General features: G+C 37.1%; 1 protein-coding gene across 1 annotated transcript in view; it reads right to left on the minus strand.

The window, feature by feature from the left end:
* The window catches only part of LOC121384581 (venom factor-like), a 60,494-nt gene extending 53,386 nt beyond the window's left edge, over window positions 1-7,108 (minus strand). Inside the window, exons 1-4 of the mRNA XM_041515038.1 lie at window positions 6,986-7,108; window positions 3,376-3,542; window positions 2,457-2,657; window positions 1,312-1,382 (exon numbers count right to left, since the gene is read on the minus strand). Of these exons, the coding sequence (XP_041370972.1) occupies window positions 1,312-1,382; window positions 2,457-2,657; window positions 3,376-3,542; window positions 6,986-7,047 (501 nt within the window). The 5' untranslated portion in view covers window positions 7,048-7,108. The remainder of the gene's footprint in view (window positions 1-1,311; window positions 1,383-2,456; window positions 2,658-3,375; window positions 3,543-6,985) is intronic.
* Between the last annotated feature and the right edge of the window lie 7,197 nt (window positions 7,109-14,305).

Consider the following 14,305-nt stretch of genomic DNA (forward strand, 5'->3'; position numbering starts at 1 on the left):
GCCAATTTTGCATTGATCACCAGGACGGACGTAGGCGAGTGTGACGCAGAGTTGATGAAAGGTAGGCCTATACTGATGGATGTGTCATTGTATGGGGCGGACCGAGTGTTATGATATGGGGCGGAATTGGCTTCAATCGGCGTGTGGGACCCATAACGTTCCAAAATGTTAGCCCAGGTCACGGAAATGGAGTAACAGCATAACGCTACTATATTGATCAAGTGCTCAGAACTCAAATTGTTCAATTTTTTCGTCGTCATGGAAACCATATTTTGCAACAGGATAACGCTCGTCCACACACAACTAGAAGTACACAGAACTTTCTACACCAGCACAGCATCATCACCATGCCATTACCATCTCTTAGCCCCGATCTGAACCCCAATGAACATTTTGGGGATGAGATACAGAGACATCTAAACCAAATGCGCCCCCGTCCAGCAACCCAAGCAAGTCTGCAGTAGGCGATACGTGACGCATGGACCAACATCCCCAGAAGAACGGTAAACAGTCTGATCCAATCCATGAACTGCAGATGCAGGGCTGTCATCAGCGCAAATGGAGGTCATACAGAATACTGACTGTACCAATATTAGGTCATTGAAATAGACAATCAAAATGTGTGTGAAATGTTAACAACACATTGATATTTTTAACAGACACAAAAACTAATGTGATTCAAACAATAATTTTAAATTAAAAAAAAAAAAATTTGAATAGATATTAACTAAATTAATATTCGCGTTTCTTTTGTTCAGTAAAATATATTTTGTTTTAGAAAATGAAAGATCATAATCTGTCGTGAATGATAGAACGATTACATATGGGTGATACGAGTCTTAAATTACCAAATGTTTGACATGCAACGGCCGATGATTAATAAATCAATGATCTCTAGTAGTGCCGTTAAAATAAAACAAACGTTACTATAAGAACATATCAACTATAACAAGGGGCCAGTCATCAGAGTTCACTGGAGTAGGAAACGGGGGGGGGGGGGGGGGGGGGGGGGGGATATTTTGCTTTGTAAAAGTGTAAATATAAAAGTGTGCCCCCCCCCCCCCCCCACACACACACACACACACTTTTTGACACCTTCCTACGCCACTGGAGTTAATAGTTTCGAAACGTAGTTAGCGATGACACCACATCTAACGGTTACCGATCAATTGAAATGTGTTTACAAAGCCGCTAAACTGACTTTTCTCTCACTAACCTCTAACAACCTAACGTTAACTCGAATATCACGTGATTTTAGCACTAAATATAAATTAAAATGAATGAATCGGCTACAGAAATAGAAATACCTACTAATATATCAATGTGCACTTTCCATTTGGCCGGGAACAGATCTGCACTCAGAGGAATTATCCTGAGATTAACTGAAAAAATAAATAAAAATAATAAAAATAAAAATAATAAAAATTAAAAATTAAAATAATACAATATAACAATAAATAAATAATGATCTTAATCTTTTAATCACCATCATCCCGGGGAGCCCAGAATACACATATAAACAGCGGCTCCTTAATTTTAATTGCATGCAAGAAAACCTGGTGCCAGTTGTTCAAATGTTAGTTTGTTTAACCAGTGCTTAACATAAATTTTCTAAACCAAGGACTTAATCGGTACAAATAAAAATTTAAAACATAATGTTGAGACTTGATTTAGAACAATCAAAGATATCCATACATAATCATATCTAAAGTTTATTTTGTATTTGAGTAATAATAAGTAAAAGGAAATTTTTTACACTAACTCAGGGTTACTTTAACTATGTTTTGAACAACGGGGCCTTGGTGTTTTATAGCATGCAGAAAATTATCTAAACTACCTGTAGTCATCACTGTATCACGTGTACTTGTATCAACTTCCAGAATACTATTTATTACACACCAGTGTATAAGATATTGCTCATGCCATAACAATCATTCAATATCTAACTAGTGTAATACTGGCATGACCTGAGCGTGACGTAGATCACTTGCTGACTCAATTCGTCGAAAAATAAAATGTAATAGGTCTCGACATGTGATTACATCTGCGTTGCGGCTTGTTTACAGTTGGATTGTAATAAATAAAATACTAAACTAGCTTGTCTCGTGAACAGTGAAACCAAAACTGTTCACTCATTTCATAAAACTAATGGTATGCCAGGAAAGCTCGTTTAGCATTCTATATGCATCACATAATAGTCTCATATCACATACACCTAACAGACGGTGTGTGGTTTGTGCTGGCGTGTCGTTAAATATCCATTCACATAAAACACTGTTATTATCTCTGTATGCTAACACAGATTGTTTGATATTGTGCAATAAATTGAATTGAAATTGTTATGTATTACCAATCAGAACTGCTAAATGCTTTTACACTGGTATACCCTGAACTCTGACCCGAAAGCCACTGATTTGGTAACGGGTAACCAGAAATAGAGATCAACGCGGACTTACCTGTTTGCCCTGGGGTGTATAAAGGTTTGTCCGTCTGGATAAAGATAAAGCCCGGACTGGCGTCAACGAGGATGGGGACTTCCTGCCTAAAAGAAATGGCTTCTTCGTTGGCTTGAGCAACCAGGGATACGTAGTGAGTTTCTTTTACGGCATCTGCCATGTCCTCGACATTCAGTCGAATCGTAACATTGGTAGGAACACCTAAAGAATCAAGCCAACAAAACAGATATTGTGGGGGGAAATCATATCATTGTAAAGTTCAGTGAATATATTAGGAAAAAACGGCATAGCAAGAATCACTAGCTGTTAATCGGTTAGGCGTTCAAGAAAGAAAAAAAACCCTTTAAGCTGGCATGTCAATGGCAAGACAAGTTTAGAGATTATTTGTGAAGATTGTCAATGTATTTTTAACCACTATTTCACAATATAATAAATTAGTAGAAAACATGAATCTTACAATTGGTGACACAGTTTATAGAAAGTGTTTTGTTGATAACCTGGTTCGTTATAAAAGTACTTGATTCTCCTCAAAAACCTTTTGGATGGAAATTCGAATATTTACATATGTATTAGATCTACTAACAGAAGCGCTCCACAATAAGATCGACCGGCCTCGGTGTTGTCGTGGTTGAGCCATCGGACATAAAGCTGGCAGGTACAGGTTCGCAGCCCGGTATCGGCTCCCACCCAAAGTTTTAACGACCACTACACACTCTTCTCTCTCACTAACCACTAACATCTAACTCACTGTCCTGGACAGATAGCTGAGGTATGTGCCCAGGACAGCGTGCTTGAACCTTAAATGGATATAAGCACGAAAATAAGTTGAAATGAATGAATAAGATCAGACTCGATCTTACCAGATGGTGATTCTGATGGACTGTGGCGAGAAACCTTTGCCACTGGCAGTAAACCGTACCTTTGGACACGGTAACAGTATTCCGGAAAAACGTCTGGTTCTTATTTGTGAAGTTTTTCAAAGACACTTCAATCGTGATGTCTTCTTGTATTCCGTACGTTGTCAGCGTCACTACTTCGTCTGTATTGAGGCGAATAACATTTGGCGCCACCACGAAGTAAATAGGGCTTTTAAAAAAGAGAGGACAAAAACAAGTTGGTGTTGTAATGCTACACAAAGAAAATATTACATATATACAAATGAATGAATGAATGAATGAATGAATGTTAAACGACATCCAAGCACGAAAAAATACATCGGCTATTGGGTGTCAAACTATGGTAATGCAAATAAATAAAGTGATGATCAACATCAATATAAAAATTCAAGATTTAAACAAAAACAGTGTAAAGAACTGTGCGAAAACACAAATATCACAGATAGATACTGAATTTTACTCAAAACTTCAATTTTGTGCTGTATTGGCCATTCTCAAAGAAAATGTTACACCCCTGCACCACGGCGAGGTTACAGCACGCGCAGGGGTATATACAAATCAAATACATTGACAATTTCTGACACTAAACTTAACTGTTTTCAGAAAACAATATCCCTTAACTTGCTAAAGGTTATTAAAAGCTAAAAACTAATAGTTAAACATTTAAATTAGATCATTCATTTTGTTTGCTTGTTTGTTTGTTTTGTTTAATTCTGACTCGTAGTCATTTGAGGAAACAGACTACATATTTCCATTAGTAGCAAAGGATCTTTTATATGCACTATCTCACAGACAGGATAGCACATACCACGGCCTTTGGTATACCAGCCGTAGTGTACTGGCAGGAACAAGAAATGGGCCCATCGACGGGGATCGATCCTAAACCAACCGTGCATCAATCGAGCGCTTTACCACTAGACTACGTCCCGCCCAGATCATCTATTTTAATTTTCTTCCCGTGTCTCGCCATTCAGGATCGTAATTTAGTTCAGTCGATAGAGCTTGTAGAATCAAACCACCTCTGCAAACCCATTGGGTTTTTCCATTCCAACCAGTACCACACAACTGGCATAATCAAAGGCCATGGTATGTGTTATCCAGTCTGTGTGAAAATGCGTTTAAAAGATCCCTTCGTGATAATGGGAAAATCAAGTGGGTTTTCTCTGAAGATAGGTCTTGTCAGGGTTGGGGAGCCCTGAATCATCACCTTACAATATTCTTCTTTTATAAGTCTCACCAACACTGGGAATAGAACATTTGGCAATTGAATTAATTATGGAGGGTTTTGGGAGGTGTTTTTTTCAGACACACATGTAACAAGACAAACATACATCCAGCCATTCACACATAATCCCATATTACAATTGACAGTTTCCACTCATGCCTTTGCATACTCATGTATATTATATACATATATATTCATACAGATGATCCTCAGAAGTTTGTACTTTCTCATGTTGTTACTCTTTTTGAAAAAGTGTTGCATATTTTGACAATTTTTTATCGAAATCAGCTTTTCTACATTTAGTGAAGTAAGAATATTTTTCAATTTGGTATCTTATGTACAATTCATTCTTTAAATGTTCAATGTTTGGCAAGATATTTTTCACTCTGCTTTTATAAATAAAGAATTTACTACGTGTCAGAATTACCAAGTGATTGAGACCCATAAGCCCATGATTAATTAATCAGTGTGATTTAGCATAGGGATGTCGTTAAACAAAAAAACTTTAAAAAAAAAAAAAAAAAAAAAAAAATCTACGTCAAGACAGTAACTAACTTAAATTAACTAGGGCGCAATGAAAGAAAAAATCGGAGCACAAATAAGCTAACAAAAAAAAAAGCTTTGACATAATTATGAACCTCGGACACAGGCATATAAGCGTGTGGGTTCCCTTTTGGTAGTATAGCGGGCAGGCTAATTTTTTCCCGAATTAAACGGTAATGCCCAAATCTGGATAACAACGTTCATTCATATTAGCATTACCACCAAAGTTTATGGGTTGCAAACGAATCACTACGCATTTTTACATGGAGTACAACTAATATTTTGAGTAGAATGATGGAAATACATGGTAAAAAAAGGTTTAACTCAGCCCATTTTGCCCGAATTATTCCATCGTTTTCGCCCGAATTCGAAAATTTGATCCAGCAACAGCAGGGTGGTGAGTATGTTGGGGGGGGGGGGGGGGGGCAGTTGACCCTCAGCTACCCCGTCTCGTACGCCTATGGGCACAGGGCTTGGTATTGTTTATGGTGCGTCTATCCTACTCTATGTACTGTTATCATCAAATGTTTTATTAAGATGTCACATGATTTCGCTTACAGTGTACCTCACATTATCAAGTCCAGCGTTGAATCAATTACTTAGGGGCGATATTGGTCATAGAATAACACACACACACACACACACACACACACACACACACACACACACACACACACACACGCGCGCGCGCGCGCGCGCGCGCGCTCGCTGACCGTGCAGGCCCGTATCTGGAGTGGAAGGCTGGTGGTGGGGGCACACTCTCTAGTGCGGGGACCACAGTCTCTAGTGGAGTGGGGATGCCCACAAGCCAGATTTTTATCATTATTTATTTAGAGTGAGACGAAAGAAAAAAGTACACTGTCGTCCACGAGTGGGGGCGGAGGGGGCCGAAGAACCTGTTGTGAGAATATGCATATAAAAATCCCTTTCTACTAATTAAATCGACGTATGTTATGTGGATTATGTTAATTAAAAGACGCAGTTTAAAATATGCTGGGGTGTCGCGAAATACATATTCCTTTCCTTTCAGCAATATTACTGCCACCTCCGAATTGATTCTGGATCCGTCACTGGACATCAACGGTTGCACACAACCAAACAGCTTTGCATGCATGTTGGTTTAATTCCTATGTCAGAATATACTCTGTGAAAAATAGGACAATACACGTGACTGCTATTTTTAGGAAGTACAGTCGTTTGGTAACTGCCATGCATAAACTCAATATAGGTTGACTGCAAAATGTGTGAGTTATTCACCCTTAAAACCAAAGCACCGCTTCATTGTGTTGTTATATAATTAAATAGCAGCATAGGCCTACTACACACATTACTGTTATCATTTTGTAATATAAATAAGGGACCGTCCATAATTTTCAACATTATCACAAGTGTACAGAGTACACTTTTGACCCCCCTCCCCCTCCTAAAAGTGTACACCCGCCCCCCCCCCCCCCCTCCCCCGCGTACGGTTTGTACGCTCGTGAAAATGTTGAAAATTATGGACGGCCACTAACAAGTACCTTCAAACCAATGTATTATTTAGATAGGAAAGAGGTCAACTTAATCGTATTCATTAAAGGAAGATTTGAAAACTTAAAGGCAGTTCATTTATTTTATACATTGTATGCAGTTTATTTTATACATTTAAAGGAGAACTACATTGTATTTCCTAAACCAGACTATATTCAACAGAACGCATTTAATAATTATACTTGGAATGGCGGTATGGTTCCTGAAGGAGTCTGTGTTCAAGATTGACAAATTAAATCATGTATATGATCTTGTAGGCCTATAATTTATTATTGGAATAAATATATATGTAAATTCCGAGTGATATATCAACAATGTGATCGATATTGACCTACCTGGCGTTACTGAATCTATCAACAGAAATCCACACCACTGTGAAAATAAAGATATATTGCATGATTTCGTTCAGTGGAAAGAATTATTTTACGATTCCAAGTCGCTACGTCTGCCCACTATGGACTGGTCTCGGATTTCGTGCCGGTAATCGCAGTTTTTCGGGTCGCGTTGATAAGCATGTTTGGTGTGTACGCTCGTGTGATAAAATAAGGTGTAAAGCAAACCGTATTAATATATTCACTTCATATTATATTTATAACACGATCAGTTAAAAAGTGTGATGTTTTACAAAAGACTACGAACGTAGTGCGTGGCTTTTGACAAAAGTGAAACGCGAAAATGTAGTTTTAAATTAATATGATTTTTGGTTTTGCTGTTTGTTTTTTCTGTTTGTTTGCTTTTATTTTTGCTTTTTTTTAAACGATACAATTAATGAATTCTATTTGAAATGTTTTATTTAACGACGCACTCGACACATTTTAAAATAATTATTTATGGTTATATGGCGTCGTAAATATGGTTAAGGACCACACAGATAATAAGACAAAAAATCTGTTGCTGCCATGCAATGGGCTATTCGTTCTATTTAGCAGCAAGGGATATTTTATACGCAGCATCACACAGATATCAGAGTACAATAAAACCCCTCTAAACCGGACATCCTCGGGACCAAGTAAAATATCCAGGTATTAAGAGGTGTCCAGTTTAGAGAGGTTATGTTCTGTACTGATTTTAAAAAGCGGACCATGAAAAATGTCCGGGTTTTTTGGTGTGTGTGTGTGGGGGGGGGGGGGGGAATTCCGGTTTACAGAGGATCCGGTTTGAGAGGTTTCACTGTATACATATATACCATGGCCTTTGTTACACCATCTGTGTAGCACTGGACCGAAACGAGAAATAACCCAATCGATTCACCGACTGCAGTCGAACCTAGATTGATGATACAAACTGTTTTTTTGGTGGGTTTGTATCTCACTGCCGATTGCAACCAAGAGTACTGTGAAGGCATAATGATAGCATCTTTTCTCATTTGCAAGAAATCATTATCACTTCATCACGTCATTTGAACAGACAGCCGGGATAACATGTGGCCAGGACAGCGTGATTGAACCCTAATTGGATTATAATGACGGAAGATATTTTCTTTATTTTGCGACCACTGTCACGATGATTCGACTCGAATTCTTCTTAACGACGAAACGTATACAGTAAACAGATTTTTCTTACTTAGAGTATATTGATGCCTGTGTCAATCAATCGTTTATTTTCATATATGAATCATATGAAAAGTACATAAATATACACACTGTCATTTAAACATATATTTAAAAAAAGTTAAAGTTTGTTTAACGACACCACTAAAACACATTGATTTTTTTTAATCATCGACCATTGGATGTCAACCATTTAGTAATTTTGACATATAATCTTAGAGTGGAAACCCGCTACATGTTTCCATTAGTAGCAAGATATATTTTATATTTAACACCCCACAGATAGGATAGTAAATACCACGGCCTTGGATATACCAGTCAAACGAGAAATAGCCCAAAGGGATGGGTTCTAGACAGACCTTGCCTCAAGCGAACGCTTATTTACCAAGTCTTTACGTTCCGCCACCCCCACCCCCACCCCCTCCCTTCAATATGCAATATTGTGTACTTTTAGTTGTTAAAAAGACTCTATCTGTTGGTGAGAACATTTGCTACAACTGCAACAAACTCGGTACAATCGCTTTATTGGTCGTTAACGAAAATGAATACACACACTCATGTATTCAGATCGCCATTCCGAGTCCAGGCCATGTATATCGTAATCAAAGTTAGGAACACAAGTAACCGAGCACCAAAGAGATACGTTAATTGTTTTCTTAGTATATCCCTGGAGACAGAAACATGATAACGTGTTGTGACTCCAACCGGTTAAACCGCCCAGTTCTGCGATGTAAATGCATATGAAGGAATACATTACACTTGCAGGCCACAACAGACAAGGCAATTTAGGGCACAAAATGGCATTTTATACGTTCTAGAAAGTGATTCCACTCACTGGTACGCCATTTTTCTCCTCGTTTCCCTTTTATTAGAATCATTCTGCAAATTGCTGACGGGTGAGAGCAGTCTTTATAACGGTTTTATGTCGTAAAGTTATTTTCGTTTTAAGTAGTTGTCATAGGCTGTTTACAGCTACGGAATATCATATATATATAGATCTTAGTTCCATGGCGACGTTTTTGCATATCCTTCTACTGAACACGTTTATTGTTTGATTTTTGAAAAACAAGTAGAATTACAACAAGTAAATAATTAATGTGATAAATTCTCTCTCTCTCTCTCTCTCTCTCTCTCTCTCTCTCTCTCTCTCTCTCTCTCTCTCTCTCTCTCTCTCTCTCTCTCTCTCCCTCTCTCTCTCTCTCTCTCTCTCTCTCTCTCTCTCTCTCTCTCTCTCCCCTCTCTCTCTCTCCTCTCTCTCTCTCTCTCTCTCTTTTCTCTTTACATCTCTCCCTCTCCTCCTCGTCCCTCCCCCCCCCCCTCTCTCCTTCCGATTATAGCTCGGGTCACCTCCAGCCTTCCACTTATTGATATTGATATGTAGGGGAAGGCTAGGGGAAAATATGTAATGTTAAGGCAATCGTCAACAACTAAATGGTCGCAAGCTACTGTATCTAAAATACAAATTGTTTTCCAAAATCAACGTGTCACGTGGGCACACGCTCTACGTTACCTTAAGAAATTATAGCGCAGGTTCGTTTCGCATAGGGACGTTGGTTTCTTCCTTCTTAGCCTTCGCCTACATATCAATATCAAAGAGGGGAGGGCTGGAGGTGACTCGAATTATACAGAGTATTGCATTAGCTGGAGTGCTGTATGGAATTTATGATACGAAGGGTACAAAGCAATTCCAAAACGAGTTTCATAAATTTCATATGGCACTCCTGCGAAAGTTATAATTTATTTATTATACATAAACTATGATTTCGAACACATGATGTGAACAGCATAGCCGCGACTGTCGCAAGCCTGCAGCTGCTATAACAACTATAGTGACGTCAGAAGTGTGCCATAACAACCCTATGTTGAGCCAGCCGTTTTTCGCTAACGTTTGCGAACTATTTTGACTGGTTCATTCGGTTTACTGTTTAGCGTAAGAACAAGTTTAGTAAACGTTAGCGACAAGCGGTTAACTGAACTTACCCCAGTTTTTAGTGTATTACTGACCCATGCCATAAAGACGGCATGGGAAAATACGATATTTATGTAACCGTTTGTGGGTAATATATATAATAGAGGCTATTTCATGTAGGGGTTTTCAAATACGATTTTTATGTCAACGAGTGATTCGTGAAAACCACCACGAGTTGACATAAAAATCGTATATGAAAAAACTACCATGAAATGGTCTATTTATTATATACATCTTTCCTAATATTTGACACTCTTTCGCGTTTTGTTAATATCTTTTAACTTATCCTACCGAAAACACGATATAGTTTTTTTCCTTTGGAACTCTTCCAGAAAATTTACTTGACAATGGACTTTTTAAAAGAAATATGAATAAGAATGATCTGTATTTTATTATTAAATTAATAATTATTTAATAATACCTGACAAAACAATCATCCCAAGAAAAAATATGAATCGAAGGCCAAGTTAAACTTTAACTTACACTCAACGACAGGACCTTGTGTCATTCCTTATTTAGCTTCGTATTCAATCAGTTTTAGATATTTTTATTTGGCGGCTAACCAGCTTGTCTGACTTCTTGGATCCATCTAGTTTTGAAATTAGTAAACCCAAATACCGCTATATACCAAATTCCAATCTGTTATGTGGTACAGAAGCCGAAATATGAGCAAGTGATAGTTCTGTCATGGCGGCCATCTTTAAATTCAAGATGGCAGCTAATCAGTCTGTCGGACTTCTTGGAACCGTCTTTTTTTAAAATTTAGTAGACCAAAATACCCCTATATACGAAATTTCACACTTGTTGCCAGATGTGAACACCTTGGTCATTTTCTGTTACATAACTGCCCCACTATTTATTGTAATTGCACTTTATATTCATTTTTCTTGGGTGCAATTATTTAAATTACAATGTTTGTTTTTCAAAAGCGATCAGATGCATTGGTAATCATCAAACTTAAACACGAACTAGCGACAATGGCCTCAACAAATAAAACGTGATAATTCATAAGGGAGATAATTGAATCATGAAGTTGTTCATAAGAAATAAATATGATTTCTATATTTTCAAGTAACTAAATTACATTGAAAGTTTTACTTTTCATTGAATATCACTTTTATGGTTTCTGTAGATCTATATATTTCATTGCTATGTATATATTATATATAAAACGAAAGGAAACAAAAATAAGCACTGTATGTTATTCGGGACGCTCTGGAACATTAAAGAAAGTTAAATTCCTTTTTTTTTTTAATTTAAAAGGCAATATGTCGTTCTATAAATGTACTAAATAAGCAAATTCTAGAATTCGGATCATGCTCAAATCAAATAATCAATTGCAGATTTAGATTGTAAATGCACACGATAATGGCAATATGATAATCCTTTTGAAGAAAGTCCACTTCTATTTTTCACCAGTAGTTTTGACACACCAAATTTTAAACAGCATCTGTGCGTATTGATCCAGAATGGATGTGGGTCGTGACACTGTCTGTGAGTTGTGTTATGATGCGACTGGAAAATATGAAAGGTCATGGGGATTAAAAAAAAGGGGGGGGGGGGCTGATTGTTGTGGGTACAGTGGGGGCATGACTTTATGGCCAGTGAAATTGCGTGTAAGTTCGGGTTTTTTTTAGAATCAGGTGTCTTTTGATGCATGGTATGGAATCCACTTCAGTTCAAAGCGCACTCCAAAAATGTCAACAATAACAATCGAAGGATGTTGTGTATAAAAATTAAAGGATGGCATGTACTCAAACAATTCAGCATTAATAATCAAAGGATGACTTGTACCCAAAACATGACATGCACTCAAAACAGTCAGCATTAATAATCAAAGGATGGTGCGCAACTAAAAATATTCATTATAAAAAAAAGGATAATGCGAACCCAAAAATATTTAATATAAAAAAACAAAAGGATTGTGCCCATCTAAAAATATTCATTATCAAAAATTAAAGGATAGTGCACGTCAAAAACATTCCACGTCAAAAATCAAAGGATTGTTTGCATCCAATACATTCAACACACACAATAAAATGGCCGTGCACACCCCAAACTATTCAACATTGTCACGGGGATCCTATAATACCCGTAACTGAATGAAACACGATTGTCCAAATATCTCTCCTAACTGTATATCTATTAGATCTCTCTGTAACAGGCAGTTATACCCGCTGACTCGTCTAGGTATGATCAGAGATAAGATCTTATATAAAGTATATATTATTATAGCACGTTTAGTTCACTAGAAAACACAACAAAAACACAATACACTTTGGAATCTGACAAATGTACTGCCGCAGTAGTTAATTAACAACAACAAATAATAACAACCCAGAACTGATCAATTACTTAGTTAATCTCTAGGTGTCTAGTTTACACAATATGATAATCACTTCACCGTGACACAACACCCACACGTGTGATAATTGACAAACGCTTCCAGGAGAACTTAATTAATAAAGGAATTACAACTCTATTCCTAACTGGTTAATTTTTAATTAACCCTTACTACTCATTCAGTAACCTTGTAACACAGAATTAATACTGGTACCTATCACAATAAAGACAATAACCTACAGTTTACCTAGGTCCTCTAGGATGACTGGCTAAGCCTTAATACTTATTTAGAACAGTGATCCTACAGTATACTGTGTCAGATGACCGGCAGCACCGTCTAAATAATATTGGTATAATACAGTATTAAAATATTTAAAGTCACATCAATCACATCAAGGTTATACACAGAGCAGAAAAATATTTACCAAGTCCAAACGGACGAACGTTCCCTGGAAGCCTTCCAATATGTTTCTCCCCGATAGCTCTAAAACCCTAGCTATTTATCATAAAACCGAATATCGCCTGGGGGTACAACGCGGTACCTCACGTATCATGAGATATTTCCACAACGACCACGCCGGCATATTTTTCTTAGATGGTCAGACTTACTGTCGCCAGTTCGCTAGAGATTCCATGGTCGCGCGGAGGTATTACGTAACTACTGGCCACATGGCCTCCACACCTGGACTAAGTGCATATTGGAACTGCACACGGCCCTCTAAAACAATTAATATCGCCACAGGCGAAAACAAAATTAAGAGCATGTTCCGTCACAAACATCAATAATCAAAATCTGATGGGCCACCTAATAACATGGACCATTAATCGGATGATGTAGTGGACACAAAAAATATTCAGCATGAATAAGCAAAGAATGGTGCACAATCAAAACAGTTGAATGCGCGTGCACACCCCACATTATTCCATATCAACAATAAAAATATGATGTCACTGTGCACGACAAAAATATTCAACATCAATAGTCAAAGGATGATGCACGCCCAAATGATTCAATATTTTAAAAAACCCATGAAAGGATGGCTTGCATCGACAATATTAAAATAAATAATCAAAGCATGTTGCGTTCCCAAAACATTCAACATCAATAATCAATAGATGGTGTGTACTTCAAAAACATTCAACATCAATAATCAATAGATGGTGTGTACTTCAAAAACATTCAACATCAATAATCAATAGATGTTGTGTACCTCAAAAACATTTAACATCAATAATCAATAGATGGTGTGTACTTCAAAAACATTCAACATCAATAATCAATAGATGGTGTGTACTTCAAAAACATTCAACGTCAATAATCAATAGATGTTGTGTACCTCAAAAACATTTAACATCAATAATCAATAGATGGTGTGTACCTCAAAAACATTCAACATCAATAATCAATAGATGGTGTGTACTTCAAAAACATTCAACATCAATAATCAATAGATGGTGTGTACTTCAAAAACATTCAACATCAATAATCAATAGATGTTGTGTACCTCAAAAACATTTAACATCAATAATCAATAGATGGTGTGTACTTCAAAAACATTCAACATCAATAATCAATAGATGGTGTGTACTTCAAAAACATTCAACATCAATAATCGAAAGATGGTGTGTACCTCAAAAACATTCAACATCAATAATCAATAGATGGTGTGTATTTCAAAAACATTCAACATCAATAATCAATAGATGGTGTGTACTTCAAAAACATTCAACATCAATAATCAATAGATGGTGTGTACTTCAAAAACATTCAACATCAATAATCGAAAGATGGT

This window comes from Gigantopelta aegis, chromosome 10 (genome assembly GCF_016097555.1).
Source record: "Gigantopelta aegis isolate Gae_Host chromosome 10, Gae_host_genome, whole genome shotgun sequence".
Lineage (NCBI taxonomy): Eukaryota > Metazoa > Mollusca > Gastropoda > Neomphalida > Peltospiridae > Gigantopelta > Gigantopelta aegis.